Source organism: Piliocolobus tephrosceles, chromosome 13 (genome assembly GCF_002776525.5).
Source record: "Piliocolobus tephrosceles isolate RC106 chromosome 13, ASM277652v3, whole genome shotgun sequence".
Classification (NCBI taxonomy): domain Eukaryota; kingdom Metazoa; phylum Chordata; class Mammalia; order Primates; family Cercopithecidae; genus Piliocolobus; species Piliocolobus tephrosceles.
Genome location: NC_045446.1, coordinates 108167958 through 108190787, shown reverse-complemented (window position 1 = coordinate 108190787; position 22830 = coordinate 108167958). Strand labels below are relative to the sequence as shown.

The window sequence follows — 22830 nt, the reverse complement described above, 5'->3', positions numbered from 1 at the left end:
GGGCGCCTGTAGTCCCAGCTACTCGGGAGGCTGAGGCAGGAGAATGGCGTGAACCCGGGGGGCGGAGCTTGCAGTGAGCTGAGATCCGGCCACTGCACTCCAGCCTAGGCAACAGAGCGAGACTCCGTCTCAAAAAAAAAAAAAAAAGAAAAAGAAAATCCTTACAGTTCCTTCCAGCTCTAACCCAAGATTCTGTAATCTCTTCCAGTTTTCTAGGCATTTCCACATGGATTTCTTACATTACTCCACATCAATGTCTTTTGTGGAACCTCCATACTCCTTACTTATCTCCTTTGTTCTCCATGCATTATCTTTTGTTTTAGTCACCCAGGCCTGAATCTTTAGGGTCATCTTTGACTCTCCCCTCTCCATATTCAACCAAGTGTGTTCATTCTTCTTTCCTTTCCTTTCTTTTCCCACCAAATGTGGGTTTTATTACCAGACATCTCTACTCTAGCAATACTCTCATTAGTGAACTCTCGTCTTTGAGCATCTCCAGTTCAATCTGTCTTATATAGAGAGCTTATCACATTATGTTTCCTGAAATTCTGCTTCTATTCACTCCCTCAAGTTTTCAAAGGCCTCATGGTTTGGCACTGAAGGCCCTCTAAAACTTGTCCCAATCCACCTTCCCAATTTTCTTTCACTACCACCTGACATGGATTTCAACGCCATCTCACCTGACACTACTCTAAACCCACCAAATGCAATCATGCCTTTCTAACTTTGCTTACCTTCCTTCTTCTTCCTAGAGAGCCCTGCATTCTTCTTTGCCTAACCAAAATTCCATTTTCTCCTTTAATAGAATCTTCTTTTAATTTTCATGGGTTTTTGATAACCCTAACTCACCCACGGTGACCTTTCTCTCCTTGAACTCTTCTAGTACTTACAGCCTAGAGAACATTTACTAGTCCTTCAAAGGCGGATGAATACCTACATGCTTGCGATACAAAGATGAATAAGAAAATAAAATTCTAGCCCTTATGGAGAGTTCGCTGTTGAGTGAGTGATAAAAGTAAACAAACATGTACAAAATAAATTTTAAGCTATGAGAGAAGAACATGTACGATTCAAAAGGAGGGAGAGGGAGGGCTTAGCTACCTCAGAAGGTCAGGAGAGACTGTCTGAGCTGGATCTTGAAGGGTGAGCTGGAGCTCACCAGGTGATTGAGGGCAGGGAGAGAACTCCAGGCAGAGGAGAAAGCATGTGTGAAGGCACACAAGGGAGAGAGAAGGGCACAGAAGGCGCATGAGGGAATGGCAAAAGACAAGGCTGGGGGGGAAGCAGGGTTCTCATGGGCTCCGCTAAGGTGTGTGCAATGTTGAAAACATAATCTGTATCATTGACTTTTCATGTAAAATATGGCTATTTCTCCAACAAGACAAACTTCTCAAGGACAAGGAAAATGTATGATGCCTCCAGGTATCCCCCATACTTCCTAGCATAAAACATCCACCTAAATGGTGCTAATACTCAGAAAATGAAGCTCTAGCTGAAACAGGGCTTCTGCTGATGAGTCAATCTGATTTAATCCACTCACCTTCAATACTTTCTGCACAGATCTGAAAGCCATCATCACTGGAAATTTCAAAAACAAGTCCTTTCTTGGGTTTTTTCTCAGTAATGTTTTCCTTCCGCTTTTGTTCTTGCTGAAGCCAAAGCATCAGTGGAGAGCTGAAATTACTTTCTTCTTCTTCCACTGTTTTAGGTTCTAATAGGGAGAAAATAGATAGGGGCCAAAGTGGTTGCAGCAACAAATGCTCACTGAGCACTGACTACCTGTAGAGTACTTTACACAAATGATCTCTAAGCCTAACCACATTCCACAGTTGGTTTATTATTCCCATAACAAATCCAAGACTCAAAGAGCTTGCCTAGGTCATTGCTAGAAAGTAGTGACTAAAACCAGAATTTTTTTTACATGAAGTTGTCTCTGTGGTAGAATTTCTGGTACGACAATCTGATAGTTTTTCAATAAGCAACTGTCCTCAACAAAGTTATAGCCAGAACTCTCTAATATTAAAGTGACCATTTGTTTCCTCATCAAATTCATTAGAACTGATGGAAAATGCTATGGCCATGTATCTGGTATTGTAACCAAAATCTGACTATCTAATAAAAATCGTTCTTAGTTTTCTTTAGTGACAACTAAAAAGTGAAGTCAGGTTATTACTAGCTATTTAAACCTCAGTGCTGGTAAAACCAGTACAGCAGAAGAGTATGCGTATTGTCTTAAGTCCTTAGCTGACAGGTGATCATACAATATGTACTGGAAGAACACTGCACCAAGAGACAGGTGCGCCAAGTTTCAGTCTCCAATGTGGGCCAAATCACTTAACTTCTTTGGAGCTTAGATATTTTTTTTTTTAAACGTAGAAAATAAGTAGGTAAAGTGGGTCATTTTCATGGTCCTTTTAACATTGATATTCTCGGATTCTAACCTGTTACCCACCCACATACCTGTACTTTCTTGCTCATTTGCTGGATTTTGGGTCACCTGAACTTCCGGAAGAACAGCCACTTGCCTAAATAAAAACCAAATGTAAGATATAATATCAGCTAGTTCTTCAATTTGAAGAAAAACATCCATAATTTTCTATACAGCTCTGGTATACAAAATAACTGCTAGAAAATGAACCACAGGGGGCTTTCTGTAGAACTTGTTGAATGAATACAACCACCACACCACTGTATGGTACATAATATAAAACTCTTTTGTGAGATTCTTTACCAAATACTGACATTAAGTTTCTGTTTTTAAAGTTGTAAATTGTGCCTTTGAAATTCTTCTCGTACCCTTAGTATTAGAAAAAATGAAAGGACACTTGTCAGAAGCAATTCTAAAGTTACTTAAATAAGTTAGCTGGTTTAACTAAAAATAAAAAATAAGCTGCATGAGCTTATAAACCACCACCAATTTTCACTTTTTTTTTTTTTTTTTTTGAGATACGGTCTCACTTTGTTGTCCAGGTTGGAGTGCAGTGGCAATCACGGCTTGCTGCATCCTCCAGTTCCCAGGCTCAAGCAATCCTCCTACCTTAGCTTGGACTGTGGATGTGCACCACCATGCCTGGCTAATTTTTTATTTTTGTAGAGACAGGGTCTCCCTATGTTGCCAAGGTTAGTTTCAAACTCCTGGGCTCAAGCAATCCTCCTGCCTCGGTCTCCCAAAGTGTTGGGATTAGAGGCATGAGCCACTGTGTCCAGGCCCAATTTTCACTTTTTTAAACTAAATAAATTCTGGAAACAATCCAAATATATATCAATAGAGGACTCATTAAATTACTGTAGATCCACACAATAGAATTGGGGCAGTGATTTAAAAAGTGAAGCACACCTATATATATTGGCACAGAAAGATGTACATAAGTGAAAAGCCAAATACAGAACAGTATGTGCACTATTATTCCTTTTATGTAAAAAAGCGTATACATATTCATATATATACCATGTTTGTCTGTATATGCATAGAAATGTCTGCATAGATAAAAACAAATTATTAGCAATGACCACCTCTAGGGAATAGATTGGGCGGGGGTGAGGGGGACAAACAGGCAACTATTATCCATTATTTAAATAATTCTTCTGTTCTATTTTTTGTTTACTTTTTTACAAGCCTGTATTACTCCCATTTAAAAAACTTTGGCAAGAAAACAAGAATGTGAATCAGGAAGAACTATTTTTTTACTTTTTTTTTTTTTTGAGATGGAGTCTCGCTCTGTCGCCCAGGCTAGAGTGCAGTGGCGTGATCTCAGCTCACTGCAAGCTCCGCCTCCTGGGTTCATGCCATTCTCCTGCCTCAGCCTCCCGAGTAGCTGGGACTACAGGCGCCCACCACCATGCCCGGCTAATTATTTTTGTATTTTTAGTAAAGATGGGGTTTCACCATGTTAGCCAGGATGGTCTTGATCTGACCTCGTGATCCGCCCGCCTTGGCCTCCCAAAGTGCTAGGATTACAGACGTGAACCTGGCCTGGAAGAACTATTTTTTAAATGAGGTGGACAAAACTGAGAGCTTAGTCTTAAAGGACAAATTCTTCAGCTTACCCTGCAGGTTGCCCACATTCCTTCTGGGAGGACTGCTCCACATTAGCTGTATCCTGCTGCTCAGCCTCTGCTCCTGGAGTCCTGGAATACAGGCGTTTGTATCTTTTCAAGACAAACCACCAGTAAATATGTACAGAATGTGGAGGTGAGTCGAAAGAAATGGCTCTATCAGGATCTGATAAAGTCTATAAGCCAGCAAAACTGACCTAAGGTCATAAAGGTTAGAATAATGGTTACTTTGAGGGGGCACTGACCTTATAAGAGAAGGCACCCTTGTGGGTTGCTAGAAATGTTCTGTATCTTGTATCTTGATCCGAGTGGTCGCTACATAGGTGCACTCCACCTAGGCTGGAGTGCAATGGCATGACCATGGCTCATTTAGCCTCTAACTCTTGGGCTCAAACAATCCTCCCACCTCAGCCTCCTGAATAGCTGGGGCTACAGGTGTGCAACACCACACCACAAACACTCTACAAAATTTTTTTTTTTTGTAGAGACAGGGTCTTACTATTTTGCACAGGCTAATCCTGAACTCCTGAGCTCAAGCAATCCTTCTGCCTCAGCCTTCTAAAGTGCTGGGATTACAGACATGAGTCACTACGCTTGGCTTTCAATGATAAAGTTTTAAAAAAAGGACTCTATGTGGATTTACCAGAGGGAGCTTTGCCCTCAAGATAAGAATAATCATTCTCTAGTATAAGCCTCAGTAAAAAAGAAACAGGAACAAACAGCAACACTGTTTGAAATCAGAGCAAAAAGTAATTAGATGTGGTTCTATCCAAGAGACAAACTGCCCATGGATGGAACTACATTTTGCTATATAAATCACCACTCAGAGAGAAAAAAATTCAAAACCCAGAAAACTCCCAGGTAACTCAACTTGAACAGGAGAGTGTCTATCCCAGAGAGTACCACATCAACAGCCCCTAATTTACAGTATGAAATCCCACAGACCTAGCCTAGGTAGTATTTGGATCTCTCACCCTGTGCCTGAGGTCAGGGACGTTGCTTCTTGGTCTGGAATGTGTGCTTCAGAAGAACTGGTCCGCAAATGGGAAACTTTGTGCTTCTTGCCATTCCCTTTGTCTAGAGGCAGCTGAAACCGTTTGGTTTTTGGTTTGGGTTTAGTGGGACCCGGCACTGAAGGGCTTGCTGACCGCTGTCCAGAGGATGGAGAGGATGGAGAACCCCCAGGAGAGGTGGAGCTGGCTTGCACAGCTGAGGATAAAGCCTTGTTCTGCTCCAGCCCCACGCTATTAGGGGCGTCTACCGTCTGGGTAAAGTTGGATACCTGGGGCCCTGAAGCAGAATCAAGATCACGCTGGGAAGAATGAATCCCAGTTTTGCTGGCAAGGAGCTGGTTCACATGCTGAAGCTGATAGTGTTCGTCTGCTTCCCCAGAAGGTGAAGCGGCTGTTATGCCTGTAGTCTGAGTGGAGGGGAGCACACAGATGCTAGATGCTGCTGTCATTGCAGCAGTAGAGGGGGTCTGTGATGTCCCCAGTTGTGGAAACATTCCTGAACTTGGCGGTAAAGCCACAGGCTGGTCCTGAATCCCCAGGCTCTGCTGGCTGGCTTTGATTAAAAGATTGCTTATTGAGCCAATATCTGGGGTACCAAGCAACCTTGGGTTGGTTAAGGTGACGTGTCCTGGAACTGATGCACTACTTGTAGGGGTTGTGGTAGTTTGCATGGATACAACATTCAAGACAGAGGAACTGGATGCCAAGCCAGACACAGACCCTGATGTGAGGTGGCTAGTATCCTGGCTTATTGTTGATGTGCCCGACACTGTGGCAGCAGTTCCTCCTACACTCTGTGGTAACAGGGGTGCCGGTTCAAAATACATGATGCTAGATTTAGATCTTTTTATGATGTTGGGGACAGTTCGATGAGATGAAGTATTAAGTGACCCCAAATCTAACAGATTGGGATGATTAGGAAGCTGGGAGGGTGTGAAGTTAATCAATGTCATATTAGAAACCACATCGGAAGGGGCAATGTTTGAAGGGGTACTAGAGGGAGCAAGTTTTTTATTCTTTCGGGTCTGTAGACGAGATATGGGTCTTTTCTTGAGTCCAGAGGAGGGTGTGGCTACTGTGGTACTGAGGTCTGTCCTCTGGCTGGATTCTGAAACCAAAAGTTGGGGATCTGGAGGAGGCTGAACCCCAATAAGCAGGCCTGAAGGAGGACTGCTGATGTTGGGTGGGAAACTACTTTGAGTAGCTGCAGGGAAGGAATGTAAGTGCTGGTGATGAGACATGGGTAGCAATCCTTTGCTAGCAGAAGGGAACAAAGATTGAGAAGTTGGCAAGCTTGGATTTAGTCCTGCGGTGAGGGTGAGACCACTTCCCATGGGCCCCAGTACTGAAGTATTTGTCTCCATCACACTGGGTGTAGAACTAACGGAAGAGGTCAATTGGATTTTTTGGGTCACTCCATTTGGAAGAGTTTGGAGAACATAAAGTGGCTGCATGTTCTGATTAACAACTATGAGTTTCTCAGTGGCTGGCTTCAGGTGGGGTGGAGTGGTCTGGACAGCTGCATTGGAAATCTGAGACGGGCCAGGACTATCAGTAGAATTGGGCACATACTTCTGGTTCTGGATAGGAACAGTTGGGGAAACAGGTACCTGAAGGCCAGGGGTGCTACTGTTTCTAGTTAAATCCTGATTGTTGCTATGACCTTGCTCTACTGAACCACAAGGAGGGCTAGAGATGTGGTCTGCATCCATGTGTCCTTGGATAAAATGATCAGGAGTCATGTGGCCTTCAGGAGTTGGATCTACTCCTGGGCTCAGCAGTGCTGGGTCACCTTCAGAGGAGGCTACAGATTTTTCTGTGATGGTTACTCTCTTCTCCCCTGAGTCTGAGATCACAGCTAGTCTACTGGGATTCTGGCTGGGGACCGTGGGACTCCGGGTGGTCAAGACAGATAGATCAGATGGTAACTCTAGAGGCAACTCAAACTGTTCCTCTGCTGAGATAGAGGAAGAGACACTACTATCCACAGGTTCTGTTGTAGGCAGCTGCTGAGAAAATACTTCAAAAAGACCCATGTCTTTTTCACGATTACTGTCAAGACCCAAACCTTCACCAAGATTCAGGAGTTCTGATGAAGATGACTCTGGGCTCTCACCCAAAGCCTGCATGGATGGAGTATTCTTTAGTACAAAGTCCATAATGTCTGAAGGCAGGATATTCCCACAGTCATCACTGTTGTTATTGTCTGAATCTGATTTCAGGAGCTCAGTATTATAGGTGTCCAGTAAATTTTTGTCTGAGGGGGTACTTGTGTGGACTCTGCGGCTTGTCTCCAATGAGCTGAGCTGAGCTTCCAAGGAGTCCTGTCCCTGTGTTTTAACTCTGCTTACAGAATGGCAGTTATCCATCTTTGGCTCATTTTTGTGGCCAACAGAACTCTTAATGACATGTTCTTTCTCCCCAGCATCTTCAGGTCGATCAATCTTTAAGTTCTCTGTTCCATTTTCTTTACCATTTCTTTTTGGAATCTGGCTGCTTTTCCTTGTTGTGGCTGTGACACTAGTATCACTCTCTGTCCCATCATCAACACCATCTAACTGTGAGATTTTTGGAAGATCACACTGTTCCTCCTCCCGAAATAAATTATGGGATGCTAGTCGTTCCTCTCCACCTGAAGAAATCACTGTTCTAGTGAAGTTGTAATAGTATAAGTCGTCTTCATCCGAAGTGCTTAAGTCATCGGCCCCATCCACCTGTCCTTCAGCCGATCTCTTGCCTCGCTTCTTCCCAGTTGAGCTGCTATAGAATGGAATGTCTTCTTCACCATAGGATCTTACTCCATAGAGTGGGGTAAGCCCAAAGAACATGTTAGAACGTGCACGGGCACTGCGACGGGGATACCTCCTTTTAAAAGAGCCATCCTCCTGAGGTTTGGGGCCATCTGGAAGCATTAGGTTTCTGTCCTGTACTGGAAGAGTCTGATAGTTGTTACTTTGAGAATCCTGGCATGAGGTATTATTGGGGCTTGGTTGGGCCACTGGACCATCTGCTGGATTTTCAGAGGCTGAAATTGGTTCTGGGGGAGATGTTGACTCTATTTGCAATGGGGAAGCAGGACTACTTTCTTTCAGGGTGCTTTTGGATTGACTCTCATTTTCCATTTTTAGAGGTGTCAGTGTCACTTTGACTGTGCGTTTCCGTGGTGCCTGTAATTCCTTGGCAGATCCTTCTACTTGCATGGGTGGAGCTTTGGGGACTCCTGGCATAGAAAGGCCTTTATCACCAATCTTATCAGAAGAAACATTGTTACATGGTCGTTGGCCCATATACTCAGGCGTCAAAACCTCATCCATAAACTCTGGCTTCAAGTTTCCTTCCTCACCAGTTGTCACCTGACCAGGTTCCAAAAAAGATTTACTGGAATGCTTTTCTTTGAAGGTTTCTTTACAAGATTTTTTCCCTTTCTGTCTCCTATCTCTGGAACTAGATCCCATATGTTCATTGATAATGGATGATCTGTTGCTCATTCCAGATAGCTTCAAGGTTTTGACTTCAGTATCTTCATCTGGAGAGGGGTTTGCTGATTGGGTAGAATCTGTGTGTTGGTCTCGATCATTCCTTTGCCCTCTCAAATGGAGGTGTGGAAAGGAGAGGGCCTCTTTAGAAGAAAACGACACCGAAGAGGGTTCAGCAAAGGAGCCAATTTTACTAACATTCAGTTCTCTAGATGTTGTGTTATGAACCTGTGGGGCCAGTTTAGGAATTCCAGGGTAAGCCACATTATGTGCAGATCCCTCTGAGCTCTTGGAACTCAGCACTTTGGTCTTCTCTCCCTTTAAAGAGGAGCTCTTAGAGGCCAAGTCTGAAGCACTGGACTGCTTCATTTCTGAAGATGAAGATCCATCCAAGTGACTGTTTTTATTGCCTACAGTAACCACTGTTCTTTGCAAATTTGAAGAGGTGGAAGTGTTTTGCCCTAAACTAGTACTTGAATTCAGTGGCCCTAAGACATGATCAACTGCTTTGGCACTTGATTCAAGATCAGTAGCGGTCCCAATGGTGGAGCCTGAGGAAACATTATTCCTAGAGTAAGTATTCCCAGTTCTCATTGGAGACATTATCCGGAGTTTGGACCGTTGAGGTGATAAGGAAGAGGTACTGTGACGCCTGGAGCCAATACTTCGAAGTCCAGAGGAGAGTAAAGGATCACCTACTGTGACTATTTCATGAGTGGTTGGGGTAGGACTTCCTAAACAAGAGAGAAAAAGTAATAAATGCTATTGTAGATAGAACAAATATGTAGAAGTCACTGGTTTCAATGATTTGACTATATATATACACATATATTTACAGATAACTGGAAATCTACATTTTCTATTTATTTATTTATTATTTATTTTTTTGAGACAATGTCTCACTCTGTCACCCAGGCTGGAGTTCAGTGGTATGATCTTGACTTACTGCAACCTCCACCTCCTGGGTTCCAGCGATTCTCCTGCCTCAGCCTCTCGGGTAGCTGGGATTACAAGCATGTGCCGCCACACGCGGCTAATTTTTGTATTTTTAGTAGAGACAGGGTTTCACCATGTTGGCCATGCTGGTCTTGAACTCCTGACCTCAGGTGATATACCTGCCCTGGCCTCCCAGAATGCTAGGATTACAGGGGTGAGCCACCGCACCCAACCGGAATCTACATTTTCAATCAGTAAAAGTCACCGAGATAAAGCTGCCTGAAAGAATTACAAATTAATCTTTGGGCTGATCTTCTTAGGTCAAGTAGGTCAATAAAGTCTTTTACCTGCAGAAGGCAACGGCCGACAGCCAGGGGATCTCTGTGTCGGAGAATAACTGGGTGTTCGAATCCTGGGGACCTTTGAGATGACATGATAATAACAGGAGCCAGAGGTTTGCGAATGAGGAGGTCGGTCTGGTGATGGAGGACTTATAATTTCAGCTGTGTTTTGATTCTCTTTTGATGAACTTTCTGTGGCAGGAAATAAAAACTCTTAACTGAAAAAGCCCAATTAAAATATCAAACTAATTAACCAATGAAAAGTCAGCTATCAGGTAAATGTAAAACTAGAAGCAAATGAGACCTCCCAAGTAAATGACTTTTCCCCTAGCTTTCAATCATAGTACTCCCTGAATCGAATTCAAGTTCCAACCCATCTTTCTTTTTTTTTTTTTTGAGACAGTCTCACTCTGTCACCCAGGTCAGAGTGCAATGGCATGATCTTGGCTGACTGCAACCTCTGCCTCCCGGGTTCAAGTCATTCTTGTGCCTCTGCCTCCTGAGTGGCTGGAATTACTGGGATTCCAGGTGCCTGCCACCATGCCTGGCTATTTTTTTTTGTATTTTTAGTAGAGACGGGGTTTCACCACGTTGGCCAGGCTGTTCTCGAACTCCTGGCCTCAAGTGCTTCACCTGCATCAGCCTCCCAAAGTGCTGGGATTACAGGCGTGAACCACTGTGCCCGGCCTCAAGTCCTGTCTTGATTCAAGACTAACCTGTAAAAGATGTTGGACTATGGGCAATGGTCCTGTTTTCATCATGTTCAACAGTGCTGTTGATATCCGGCTCTACGACTGGAGGACGGCACTCCACTATCTTACACGTATATACACAGCGCTTGCGAGCATCTGTGGTGCTCCAGTATACCCTGGAACACCTGGGTAAACAGATTTGGGAAAATCATCATAAGGGAGAGGACAGAAACAGAAACTAGTATTTTTCAAAACCTCTCTTCATCCTAGGTTCCCTGGTCCTTTTAATTACAGAATTTAGCTTTATTTCATGGGTTCTTAGTACAGATTCCCCTAGTTAGGTTGTTCTAAGCTTTTTGAAGTCCTTGGTTTTTCTTAGCCTCTCAGAAAATAGCCTAAGATCTTTTTTTCTTGTACCATAAGCAGGCACCAAATATAGTCAAATATCCTAAAAGCAAAAGAAAGAAAAATATTAACTACTACAAAAATTAGTTTTGGCCTTCAGGACAGAACTACTGCCTTACAATGTATACAAAGTATGGTCCGAAAAGAAAACAAAGGGCAAACCTGTGGTGTTTCCTTTGGGAGAAAAGCCCCATGAGACAAAAGAAATGTAACTGCTTCAAATTTGCTGAATGCTAGTGGAGTCTGGTTTGTGTGAAAAGCTGCCAGCTAAATGTGGAGCACAGACTGTGTCATTGGAATAGGAATAGAGTAAGTTGGAGCATATATTGCAAAATGAGACTCCAACGCAAGAGCGGTAGAAGGGGAATTTTGAACTTATATTGTTAGCTTGTTAGACATTTTAACAACTTGCTTCATATAGGTAAGATTATAAATTCTTATTGAAAAATTTGATCATTATTGTGGGGATTTATAGTTTTAGAAGGACTTATAAAATGTAAAGTTGGGAACAGGGCATGAGCTGTTTTATCCATGGAAACAATCTGCACTCCTGCATGGAGATAAATGTAATTTGGAGGAATCATTTTTTTTTTCTTTTTTTTGAGACGGAGTCTTGCTCTGTCGCCCAGGCTGGAGTGCAGTGGCCGGATCTCAGCTCACTGCAAGCTCTGCCTCCCGGGTTTACACCATTCTCCTGCCTCAGCCTCCCGAGTAGCTGTGACTACAGGCGCCTGCCACCTCGCCCGGCTAGTTTTTTGTATTTTTTAGTAAAGATGGGGTTTCACCGTGTTAGCCAGGATGGTCTCGATCTCTTGACCTCGTGATCCGCCCGTCTCAGCCTCCCAAAGTGCTGGGTTTACAGGCTTGAGCCACTGCACCCGGCAGTTTGGAGGAATCTTAAGAGACTGACCTTGTGTTTTCTACTTAGGTTTTATTTTTAAGTAATTCTGAAATGATGTGAGTAATACTTTCCTTCTATAACTGGATTCAGCTAACATAAATGCTGCTTTAGTCCCAATCTACAAGCAGATGAATCAGAGAACTAGCAAACTAAGTAATTAATTCTTAGTAGCAGTTTAAAGTAGCTAACAAGTATGCCTCTACATTTAATGACCTTCAATGTGTTCAGGTTGTGGAGCTGCTGTCTTCTCTTTATAGTGCTACTTACTGATATCCAATAGGAAAGAGCTTATCTTCACAGTCAGAGAGATCATTTAGAATTCCTAAGCAGTCGATTGTCATAGAGCCTGACCAAGGAAAGAAGAACTGATTAGAGGAGATAGAGTGTCATTTTATTTTTTTGAGAGTCTCACTCTGTCGGCCAGGCTGGAGTGCAGTGGTGCAATCTCAGCACACTGCAGCCTCTGCCTCTGGGGTTCAAGTGATTCCTATGCCTCAGCCTCCCAAGTAGCCGGGATTACAGGGATGCACCACCACTGCCAGCTAATTTTTTTTTAGTAGAGATGGAGTTTCGCCACATTGGCCTGGCTGGTCTCCAACTCCTGACCTCCAGTGATCTGCCCGCCTCAGCTTCCCAAAATGCTGGGATTACAGGCGTGAGATACCACACTGAGGGTCATTTTATAACTGAGGACCAGAAATTTCCCCAATGATATATACAGCCTTCCCCAATAACTAAGGCTAGGTCATACCAATCATCATGTGGATATTTTCTGGTTCCAAGCCATTGAGAAACTTCCTTCTCAAGCTGATTCCTTCAAAGTCCACAAACACTCTTCTGAAAACTTCAAATCCATTCTCAGGAACCACCTTAAATAAAACCCATGGTAGCTGTTAATAGGCTGTCCCTTTGCACACTATACTCATGATCCTGACTGTCTCAGAGTGGAAGGCACACAGCATATCTCAAAAGCATCCTTCTGTTTCACTCAGCAGGACACTTCTGTATTTCCCAAAAGAGATGGTGCCTCTAGGAACACCTAATAGAAAAGCAAAACAGTTTATCATCTTGCTATATTTTTGTATTTTTCTTTTGAATTTCTAAATAATTAAAAAAGCAACTAAATAAGCCATGAAAAGACTTGAAGGAAACTTAAATGCTAAGCAGAAGAAGCCAGCCGGAAAAGGCTATGTACTATATGATTCCAACTATGTGAAACTCTGCAAATGGCAAGACTATGGAGATAATAAAAACATCAGTGTTTGCCCAGGGTTGGGGAGAGGCAGGGGTGAACAGGCAGAGCACAGAGGATGTTTAAGGCAGTGAAAATACTCCATATGATGCTATAATAGGGGATATATGTCATTATATATTCATCCAAACCCACAGAATGTACAACACCAAGAGTGAATGCTAATGTAAACTACGGACTCAAGGTAATAACCATGTGTCCAGTGTAGGTTTATCCATTGTAACAAATGCACCACTCCGGTGGGGGATGCTGATAATGAGGGAGGCTGTGCATATGTGGGTGCAGGGGGTATATGGGAAATCTCTGTACCTTCCAGTCAATTTTGCTGTGAACCTAAAACTACTCTAAAAAATAGTCTTTTTTTTTTTTTTTTTTAAAAGCAACTAAAGCTCTCTCACTTCGCCTTTGATCAAATCCCGATGTCGTTGGCAATATACTTTTTTATCATCCAGAAAGACACAGTTCTTGGCTCGGGAACACATGAAGTGATAGTTGCTGGTGCAGGATGTGAGACAGCAACCCACGGTGGCTCCTGGCTTTTGGCAGAATTCACATCTCTAAAAATCCAAAAAGAAAAGAGCCCTATTCAGACTTTCAGATGTTTTAAGACGTTTACCATCTCCTCTATAGACTCATCCCATTCTACAGTTCCTACAATTCATTTTATCTATTGGTAGTCTGTTGAATTATGTATATCAATACTTGTTGGCTAACTACCCTGATGGCACTGTGAAAAATATCAGTGAGGCTATATTCACCCACAGGAAGAATATCTGGAAACTGAGAGGGAATCCCTTGCATAAAATTTACCCATAAGGTCTTACCAGTTGCTTGCCCCTGATCACAGCCATATGCACATTCTTTAGTGATCCGTCATCATCTTCAAACACTTCCGCAGACCACAAAGCACAATTTACATGTGTCCACTCATTTTGGCCAATATATAGCAAACGACCAGCATCCTATAAAATAGAGATTTCTTTTTTCCTAAAGAATATAATGCCAAAGGAGGTTTTCCTCGGCATTACCTTTTCTTCAGTGAGGATAACCTCAAGAAAGCAACTGTAATTCTTTAATGTAGGGAGGCACACAGAAATCAGAATTCATTTTGCAACGTTGCTGTTTCCACTTCCTTCTTTTCTAGATTACTTTTTCCATAGACTGAAACTATTCTACAAATCTAGAGAAGAAAAAAATGAGCTGGGTATGGTGGTTCATGTCTATAATCCCAGCACTTTGGGAGGCTGAAGCGGTAGGATCTCTTGAGCCCAGGAGTTTGAGACCAGCCTGGGCAACATAGGGAGACTCCGTCTCAACAAAAACAAACAAAAAATTAGCCGGCATGATGGTGCGCATCTGTGGTCTCAGCTACTCAGGAGGCCGAGGTAGGAGGATCGCTTGGGCCCTGGAAGCCGAGATTGCAGTGAGCCAAGATCATGACACTGTACTCTAGCCTAGGTGACAGGGAGAGGCCTGGTCTCAAAAGGAAACAAACAAAAAGAGCAATAGGTGGTAAGTTTATAAAAATGTGCACTGACGTCTATAAACTGTATTTCAAAGTCAGTTCTCTCAGATTGTATTTAAAAGTTTTTGGCTGGGCACAGTGGCTCACGCCTGTAATCTCACCACTTTGGTATATGAGGTGGGTGGATCACCAGCCTGACCAACATGGAGAAACCCGGTCTCTACTAAAAATACAAAATTAGCTGGGCACGGTGGCACATGCCTGTAATCCAGCTCCTCGGGAGGCTGAGGCAAGAGAATTGCTTAAACCTGGGAGGCGGAGGTTGTAGTGAGCTGAGATCGCACCATTGCACTCCAGCCTGGGCAACAAGAGCAAAATTCCGTTTCAAAAAAAAAAAACCCAAAACTTTTTAAAAAAATTGTAGGCTTACTATGTGTGCCAGGTACTAAATAGAGGCTTTACATACATTATTTCATTTAATCCTCACAACCACTCTGAGGTAAGCATTATTATCTTCATTTTAAAGATGAAACTGAGGGTCAGAGAGGTTAAACTACTTGCCAAAGTCTTTTTTTTTTTTTTTTTTTGAGACGGAGTCTCGCTCTGTCGCCCAGGCTGGAGTGCGGTGGCCGGATCTCAGCTCACTGCAAGCTCCGCCTCCCGGGTTTACGCCATTCTCCTGCCTCAGTCTCCCGAGTAGCTGGGATTACAGGCATATGCCACCTCGCCTGGCTAGTTTTTAATATTTTTTTAGTAGAGACGGGGTTTCACCGTGTTCACCAGGATGGTCTCGATCTCCTGACCTCGTGATCCGCCTGTCTCGGCCTCCCAAAGCGCTAGGATTACAGGCTTGAGCCACCGCGCCCGGCCTAAAGTCAATAAGTAGGCAGTTAAGCACAGAAATGTGTTCAGGCAGGCGGCAGAACTGGGGCTCTTAACCATTCATTGTGCTATCCCATAGGAAACGTAAGCTTTTTAATATGCAACTTAGATTTTATTAACTTTCACAAAATATTCTTGAGGAACTTCCATTAGAAATTACTAGACATCAAGGGTTTAATTTAAGGCAAATCAGTCACCTTTTAATCATGAAAATCAGTCATTAAAAACTCCAAGTGCCAAATAAATAAAAGTTTGAACTGAGTGATAAACAAATAAAAGTTACAAGTTAATAAGTTATAGGTAAATAAAAGTTATAAATTAGTAAGTTGTAAGTAAGTTCATTAAATAAATGGCACCCAGTCATCAAGTATGGACACAAGGACAAACAGTTCTTTTGGGGTATGTATTAACTAGGGCTCTGTGTCGCAAAGTACTTACATTAGCACTGTCATCACCATATGTCAAACATAAAGCACACTGTCTATTGTCTTCTATGCCTGGGGGTGGGTTCAGCTCTGGACTGTCTTCTCGACTCCTATCAGTACCTTGAAATCCAAAAGACTCCCATCAATACCTTGAGATCCAGTTAAAATTGGCAATACTATGTCTGATTTCCAGGAAAAAAGAAAACAATTCAGCTTACATAGCCTACAGCCTATAAAATAACCACTTTTCAAAGTGTTCAGAGTAACGCTATCTCATTATCTATGTTACAATACTCAAGAGTATTTATATCAAGTCCTCATTAACACCTCAAGTGAAACAAAATTAATGATGGTATTACATTTAAGGATGACCTTAAAATTCCTTTCTGATATCCAAGTATATCTAATTTTAGTGAATTGGATTCACAAAGTCAATCATCTGCATCTAGAGAGAAATGGGTGACGATGCTCCTTTTGGTGGCTTACTCAAAATTGGTGGTGTAGGAGGATGCAGAGGAGTTGGTGAGTCTGGTTCTCCAGGCCCTTTGGGTTTGGGAGCTGGAATAATTTTCTTCATTAAAGGAGGCTGCTCAGTGTGGCTGTTTTCCTCTCGCTCCTGCCACTGAGCATAATTATGGTCAAGTGAAGGTGGAAGCACTGCGTTTGGTAACATCCCACTGCTGAAAATAATTGATTCAACAAGCATTTATTGAACTCCTACAGTATACCTAGAACTGTATAAAATAATCAAATTCTTGATATCACCTGTTGCCCTATGTACGAGCCATTCACAGAATATAAGAAAAAGTCACAGCGTTTGGAAAACAGCAGAAGTACACAGAACTTAATATTTTAAAAAATATCTCAACATATGACTCTTGGTTAAACTTGCTGAAACAAATGATAACCCTATCAAAAAATCAAAAGAGGCCAGACGTGGGGGCTCACGCCTGTAATCCCAGCACTTTGGAAGGGTGAGGCAGGCAGATCACGAGGTCAAGAGATCAAGACCATCCTGGCCCAAATGGTGAAACCCAGTCTCTATTAAAATACAAAAATTAGCTGGACGTGGTGGTGCCCGCCTGTTGTCCCAGCTACTTGGGAAGCTGAGGGAGGAGAATCATTTGAACCAGGGAGGCAGAGGTTGTAGTGAGCCGAGATCGCGCCACTGCACTCCAGTCAGGCGACAGAACAAGACTCCGCCTCAAAAAAAAAAAATTAATCAAATCAAATCAAATCAAAAGAATTTACATATGGAAAATCAAGAGCAGTACAAAGCACCATTTGAACTATCAGTCAAACAGAACCCATTTATAACAAGGCCAGCTACATGGCTATATCACACATGTATTGTACATTTGTCACAATTAAACCAACCTCCTTACAATAAAACAAATACAAAAGTAAAGAATAAAAAGGCAACTGCCTATAACAAACATTAAGTGTAGTCCTCAAAACAGCACTGAAAAGGCATTTCAACCAATTCATTTCTAGTATTAAAACCTTTAGGAAAACTGCAACCTAGAAATACGAGAACTCTCAGACTTCTAGCCGATGAGGAGAAAAAAAAAGTGATGCTAAATTCACTTACTTGCTTGATACTTTATTTGGCTCCCAAAACCTGGACTTTTTGACACTGAACCATGGAAAAACACGTTCCATTTGCTAAAATAAAACACAAACAAAATGTAAATATGTAAACATTCATTTAGATACCACATGAAAAAACTTCAAACCAGCTTCTCTGTCAATACGAGGATAATTTCAGGCCACCAAGGGAAAGATCCATCCACTCTGGCAACCTCACCAAATTCCTCTCAAAGAATCAGAGGATCAAATTAAACCAAAGATGTTTCATACACATGACAAAGCAAAAAGTAGAAGAGAACAAGTTCATTGTATTCACAGGGTAGTTACTTATAGGTAAGCATTAAAACCATGAATTAGTAATATCATTCACCCGAATGAAGAAGGACTTGACCATGCTGTTGGCTTTTTTAATTTCTGGCTGTCCTCCATCTGAATTAATGGCTGCTTGAATGATCTTCACAATATCATCACTGAACTCCAACTGTATACAAAAACAAAATGTTAATTATTCTTAAAACAGTGTGTTCTCAAAACCATTTCCTTTTTCGTCCCTAATCATCCAGCACAGAGATCCAACAGAAAACTCGTACCCTATTTTAATGTGGTATAATACTCTTTGGCTGAGACCTTTGAGATTCAATTCACAATGAACCTGTACCAATTAAGAGATACCAGGCTAATGAGGTAAGAATGCAAACAAATTGGCTGTTATCATGATAAATTATCCAAGCAGGTCCACAGTTTTTAATTTGGATTAAAATAAGTAAAGAGTGTCTCACGCCTGTAATCCCAGCACTTTGGGAGGCTGATGTGGGTGGATCACTTGAGGTCAGGAGTTCAAGACCAGCCTGGCCAACATGGTGAAACCCCATCTCTACTAAAAATACAAAATTAGCCAGGCATGATGGCGCATGCCTGTAATCCTAGCTACTCAGGAGGCTGAAGCAGGAGAATCACTTGAACATGGGAGGCGGAGGTTGCAGTGAGCTGAGATCCTGTCACTGCCCTCCAGCCTGGGTAACAGAGCGAGACTCCATCTCAAAAATAATAATAAATAAAGAACAGAATAGCAAATATAGACCATGAGACAATAAATGATCATTTCCTATACATTCTTAAAATCATAAAATTAACAGGCATCTATCTACAAATGAAGACCTTATAGAGAAAGGCACATTATGCAGATCTGATCTCAAAAGGGGAGGGAGAATCAATTAATTTCACATTAGCATTTTCCACATCAACAGTTTGTTAGTGCTTCCTCTTAATATAAAAATAATTTTCAGAAAACTGAGATGAAAGTGAAATAAAAGAACTATTTTAAGACATTACCTTCCCTATCATAACCCTTCTTCTGAAACACAAAGCTAAAATAACTCATACATTTTTCGGTTTCTAAAGCCATGTGACATTTCTAAATATAATACAAATCATTTTTTAATTTACTTATACTCAGCCTCATGCCCCACAGATCCAAGGAAGCTACACTGGCACTAGAAATTTTGATGGCTCACTGTAGAAACATACCACAGATGTGTAATTCCCTTGGTCCATCTTCCTCTTGACTCCTTCCAGATCTAAAGGCTGCTGATCATCCTGTTTGCTGACCTCAGTAAGAACTGGTGGATCAGGTCCTTCGGGGGAGCTGCGGGAAGGTATACTCTCCTCTGTCTCGGGATTTAAGTCTGGAGGCTTGGCAGCCTATTGCCAGGAAAGATATGTTGCTTTTATCTAACACTAAAACCAAGGTGTCCATGCAAATTCTATTAAAATTAATAAAGATGGTACTGAATGATTCATGTTCATTTCATATTCCAAAGAACATGAAAATAATCAGGTTTCTCAAATAGAAAAGGAAAGTTAAAAATGAGACTGTTATGTAATAGCTTAGCTAGGCTAACTTAGGAACTTTTCTTGGTAATTTCCAAACCTAGTATGAAGAAGCTGAAACTGTGTTCAGTTCCTTTTGAGTATAACATAGAAAGCAGCTAACTTTCCTATTTAAAAAATGGAGCTCTATTAAAAGATAAAACAGCAGCTTAGCTCTGAGTTAAAGTGATCCATATGGTTCTTCTAATGACTACTTTATAAATGTGTAAAGTTCACAACTTACATAGACAGAAAGTGTTTTTCCAATTGATTACTATAACTGTCTCCTAACTACGAATCCTGCCTCTAGGCTCAGGTATCTCCAGTCCTTCTTCTCCACTCCAGTCAGAATAATATTTTTTCTAAGAAGCAACTCTGATCAGGTTACTGTCTTGGGTGAAATGCTTCACTGGCTCCCCATCACCTTCAGCGTATAAAGTCCAAATTTCTCATTATAACAGCAGACCGTTGAAGATACAGCTCCTTCCCATTTCTTACTCTAAAGCAGGTCCTACTCTTGGCTCTAGGTATAGTCAAAACAAGTAACTAAAAATTAAGCGAGGAGAATGAAGTAAAACAAGAGAAACGCTAGGTAAAAACTACCTAAGAACAAGCTCTCAGAAAAAAAATGCGACTTGGCCTACCTGCCGGTAGCGTAGCAAATGGCTGGTAGTCCGAGAATTCAACAAAGCTGTCAGAACTTGCTTCAGAGAAATCTGCAGCTCTTTTTCAAGCGCCAGTCGCCACTCTGCAGGGTGCCTCTCAGTACAGTTCACACAAGTGTAGGCCACACTTTCTGGCAGATTAGATAGAATCTCATACATTTCATCTAAGAAAACAAAAATCTACCATGATGAAGTCCTCTGAAGAATGGGAGCGAGGAAGAAGAGGAAACTATTCCACTGAACTTACTATAAAGCCACATGTTGGGCACCACATTAAGATTCTAATATCCTCATGGATATCACACATATTGATCTCAAAAAGTGGCATTATTAATTAACACTAATCCTGAATTTGGTTATTGAGAATCAGGTTATGGAACCCACAAAGGACAGCAAATAAATACTTTAAAGGCATATATTCAAGATAAGTGAGCACAAATGTAATACAATGCTGCTTATTCTAGAAACTAAAAAATAAATTTAGAGATTTCAAATAACAACACAACCATAATTTTGGGTTTAAAGTGCTCTAGAGGCTTATAAATGCAGTAGTACCTATAAAGAAGAAAACTGAAATAAAAAGACTCCAACCTTCTGTACCTGAAAGATTCTCACATTTGGAATGGACCCAGCGATCACATTTCCCACATTGCATCATCTTACTCTCATAGTCATCATCATCATAACATTTGTCACAGAGAGGGCAGAAGTTTCCTGAAAGCAAAGCAAAGTTTACAGCAGTGCTTTGGCTCACGTATATGTGTTTTTACGGCCCTTGACTTGCATATACCAACCCAATCTAAATCTTCTTCTGGGATCATGAACACCAGCATGGATCTACTGTGGAATGTTCACGTATCTGCAGTCTCAAGATTATTATGAACCCCTCAAATACTCACAGAAAAGCTTCATACGCCACTAGTTTTCTTTAGTTTACCAGTTTTCATTTATAAAGGTCATGAGGTAGATTTTCAAAATAAAACAATAGAAAAGAATGGAAGAGAGAAATTTCTCACACATTTGAAAGAAATATTTAAATATTTAAAAGGAAGTGGCAATATGGAAGTCAGAAACAGTACATGTAAGCTTTTTCCTTATTTCTAGGGCATTTACATTAGAGCTTAGAGGAGCACTTCCTAAGATTCGGTACTCTGCATAACCTTCATAAATTTTCTTTATATACAGAGATCTCCTCTATTATTTTTTACTTAATGAACTTCTTCAAACTGATCTGCTTATCTTAGTTAAAATACTGAATTTTATATGATTATCCTAAGTCAGTAATATAATAGGTTTAATGTATTCGTTATATTAATATTTTTTCTAATATGACTATTAAAAGAAAATGTTTGGGTACCAACTAAAATCACTTCTGAAATAATCAAATATATAATATATATACCACACTTTGGGAAATACTAGCTTAGAGGATTTCTTTGTGGTGAGTTAAAATGAAAAGTCCTCTTAACACTTCCCATATAAACTTAACAAGACATTTCTAGTTGCTAAGTTCTAAACAGGAACTTAGGAAATGTGTCTAAATGGTATCCTTGACATAATATGTGAGACTTTTTATTTCATTTCACTAGAGAGTCTAGTTCACCTCCAAAACACCAAGTACAACCTCCGAAAGTTGGCAAAACTGGCTTTTTGGGTACCTTTAGCAAAGAGCTTGGCGCAGTCATGGCACAGTGAGAAATCGTGAGACCACTGTGCATCCCACCCTTTGCCTGGAGTTGTGGATCCACAGCTCTTACAGCGAACACACTTGGTACAGATCTAGAAAAGAGGAAAAGAAATTCAATAGAAATTTCTTGTTTTTAATATCTTTCCTTAACTAAAAGGTTCTCAAATGCATCCATTTATAGATTTCATTTCTCTACTGAGATGATTTCCTAGTAATGAGGCAAAAAGATTGTCATACTGACATCCTCAAGCATAGATATTTGTAATACAAGTTACATAAGCCCAATAGTCACAGGACAGTTCTCTGTAAGAGCATCATGTGTATAACTCACCCAAACTTTCTTTTTCTTTGTGGGTTTGGTGGGGTAGTTTGGTCCCAGGCACTCAGGGTGATAGCTGTTTCGGCACTTATTACACTCCAGCAGCTGCTGTAAGAAAATATAATGGCAAAAAGATGAGCATCATATTACCTTCACCCAACACTTATTACTTAGTACCCCATTTCACATTTACTGGCAAGTAAGTAGAGCACACAATTGTAAGTTTGAATTTCCTCACGCATTATTTACTCCTGCCAAAGGCACTTGGTGATCAGCATTCTTACTAGGGAGATTTGACTTATTTTTGGAATTTTATTCAATATCATGTTTTCTGTCATTGTTCCAAAATTAAAACACAAAATGGGCAACTGATGACACCCAATTAAATACTAAAGACAGACTAAGCAAAAAGAGAAATAATATAGATACAAAATCTTAACTGGAAGACAGAAATTGAGATCGAAAAAGAAAGCAATACTCTAAGCACAGTCATCCTTGATTTCTGTCGGGGATTGGTTCCAGGACCCCCAGAGGACACCAAAGGCCATGGATGCTCAAGTCCCATAGACAAAATGGTGCAGCATTTGCATATAAGAAAATGCACATCCTCCCATATACTTATTTTTTTTTTGAGATGGAGTCTCACTCTGTCACCCAGGCTGGCGTGACAGACTGCACCACAGGCTGGAGTGGCTCACTGCAACCTCTGCATCCAAAGTTCAAGCGATTTCCTGCCTCAGCCTCCCAAGTAGCTGGGACTACATGTGACCACCACCCCTCCTGGCTAATTTTTTGTATTTTTAGTAGAGATGGGGTTTCACCATGTTAGCTCAGGATGGTCTCAAACTCCTGGCCT

At 41.3% G+C, this 22830-nt stretch overlaps 1 protein-coding gene across 7 annotated transcripts in view; it reads right to left on the bottom strand.

Annotated features, from left to right (window-relative positions):
* Positions 1–171: 171 nt before the first annotated feature.
* KMT2A (lysine methyltransferase 2A) overlaps positions 172–22830 on the bottom strand; it is a 76790-nt gene continuing 54131 nt past the window's right edge. For 5 of the 7 annotated variants that reach the window (XM_023208363.3, XM_023208365.3, XM_023208368.3 and 2 more), the window contains 19 exons: positions 21987–22082; positions 21627–21747; positions 20560–20682; positions 19948–20132; positions 18962–19135; positions 17805–17915; positions 17436–17509; positions 16331–16524; positions 15858–15964; positions 13897–14034; positions 13471–13629; positions 12572–12689; positions 12088–12166; positions 10539–10699; positions 9829–10014; positions 5031–9279; positions 4048–4128; positions 2461–2525; positions 172–1711 (listed from right to left, as the gene is read on the bottom strand). In XM_023208363.3, coding sequence (XP_023064131.2) covers positions 1518–1711; positions 2461–2525; positions 4048–4128; positions 5031–9279; positions 9829–10014; positions 10539–10699; positions 12088–12166; positions 12572–12689; positions 13471–13629; positions 13897–14034; positions 15858–15964; positions 16331–16524; positions 17436–17509; positions 17805–17915; positions 18962–19135; positions 19948–20132; positions 20560–20682; positions 21627–21747; positions 21987–22082 — 6615 coding nt within the window. In that variant the 3' untranslated portion in view covers positions 172–1517. The remainder of the gene's footprint in view (positions 1712–2460; positions 2526–4047; positions 4129–5030; positions 9280–9828; positions 10015–10538; positions 10700–12087; positions 12167–12571; positions 12690–13470; positions 13630–13896; positions 14035–15857; positions 15965–16330; positions 16525–17435; positions 17510–17804; positions 17916–18961; positions 19136–19947; positions 20133–20559; positions 20683–21626; positions 21748–21986; positions 22083–22830) is intronic. The other 2 variants (XM_023208364.3, XM_023208367.3) reach the window with 1 other exon arrangement.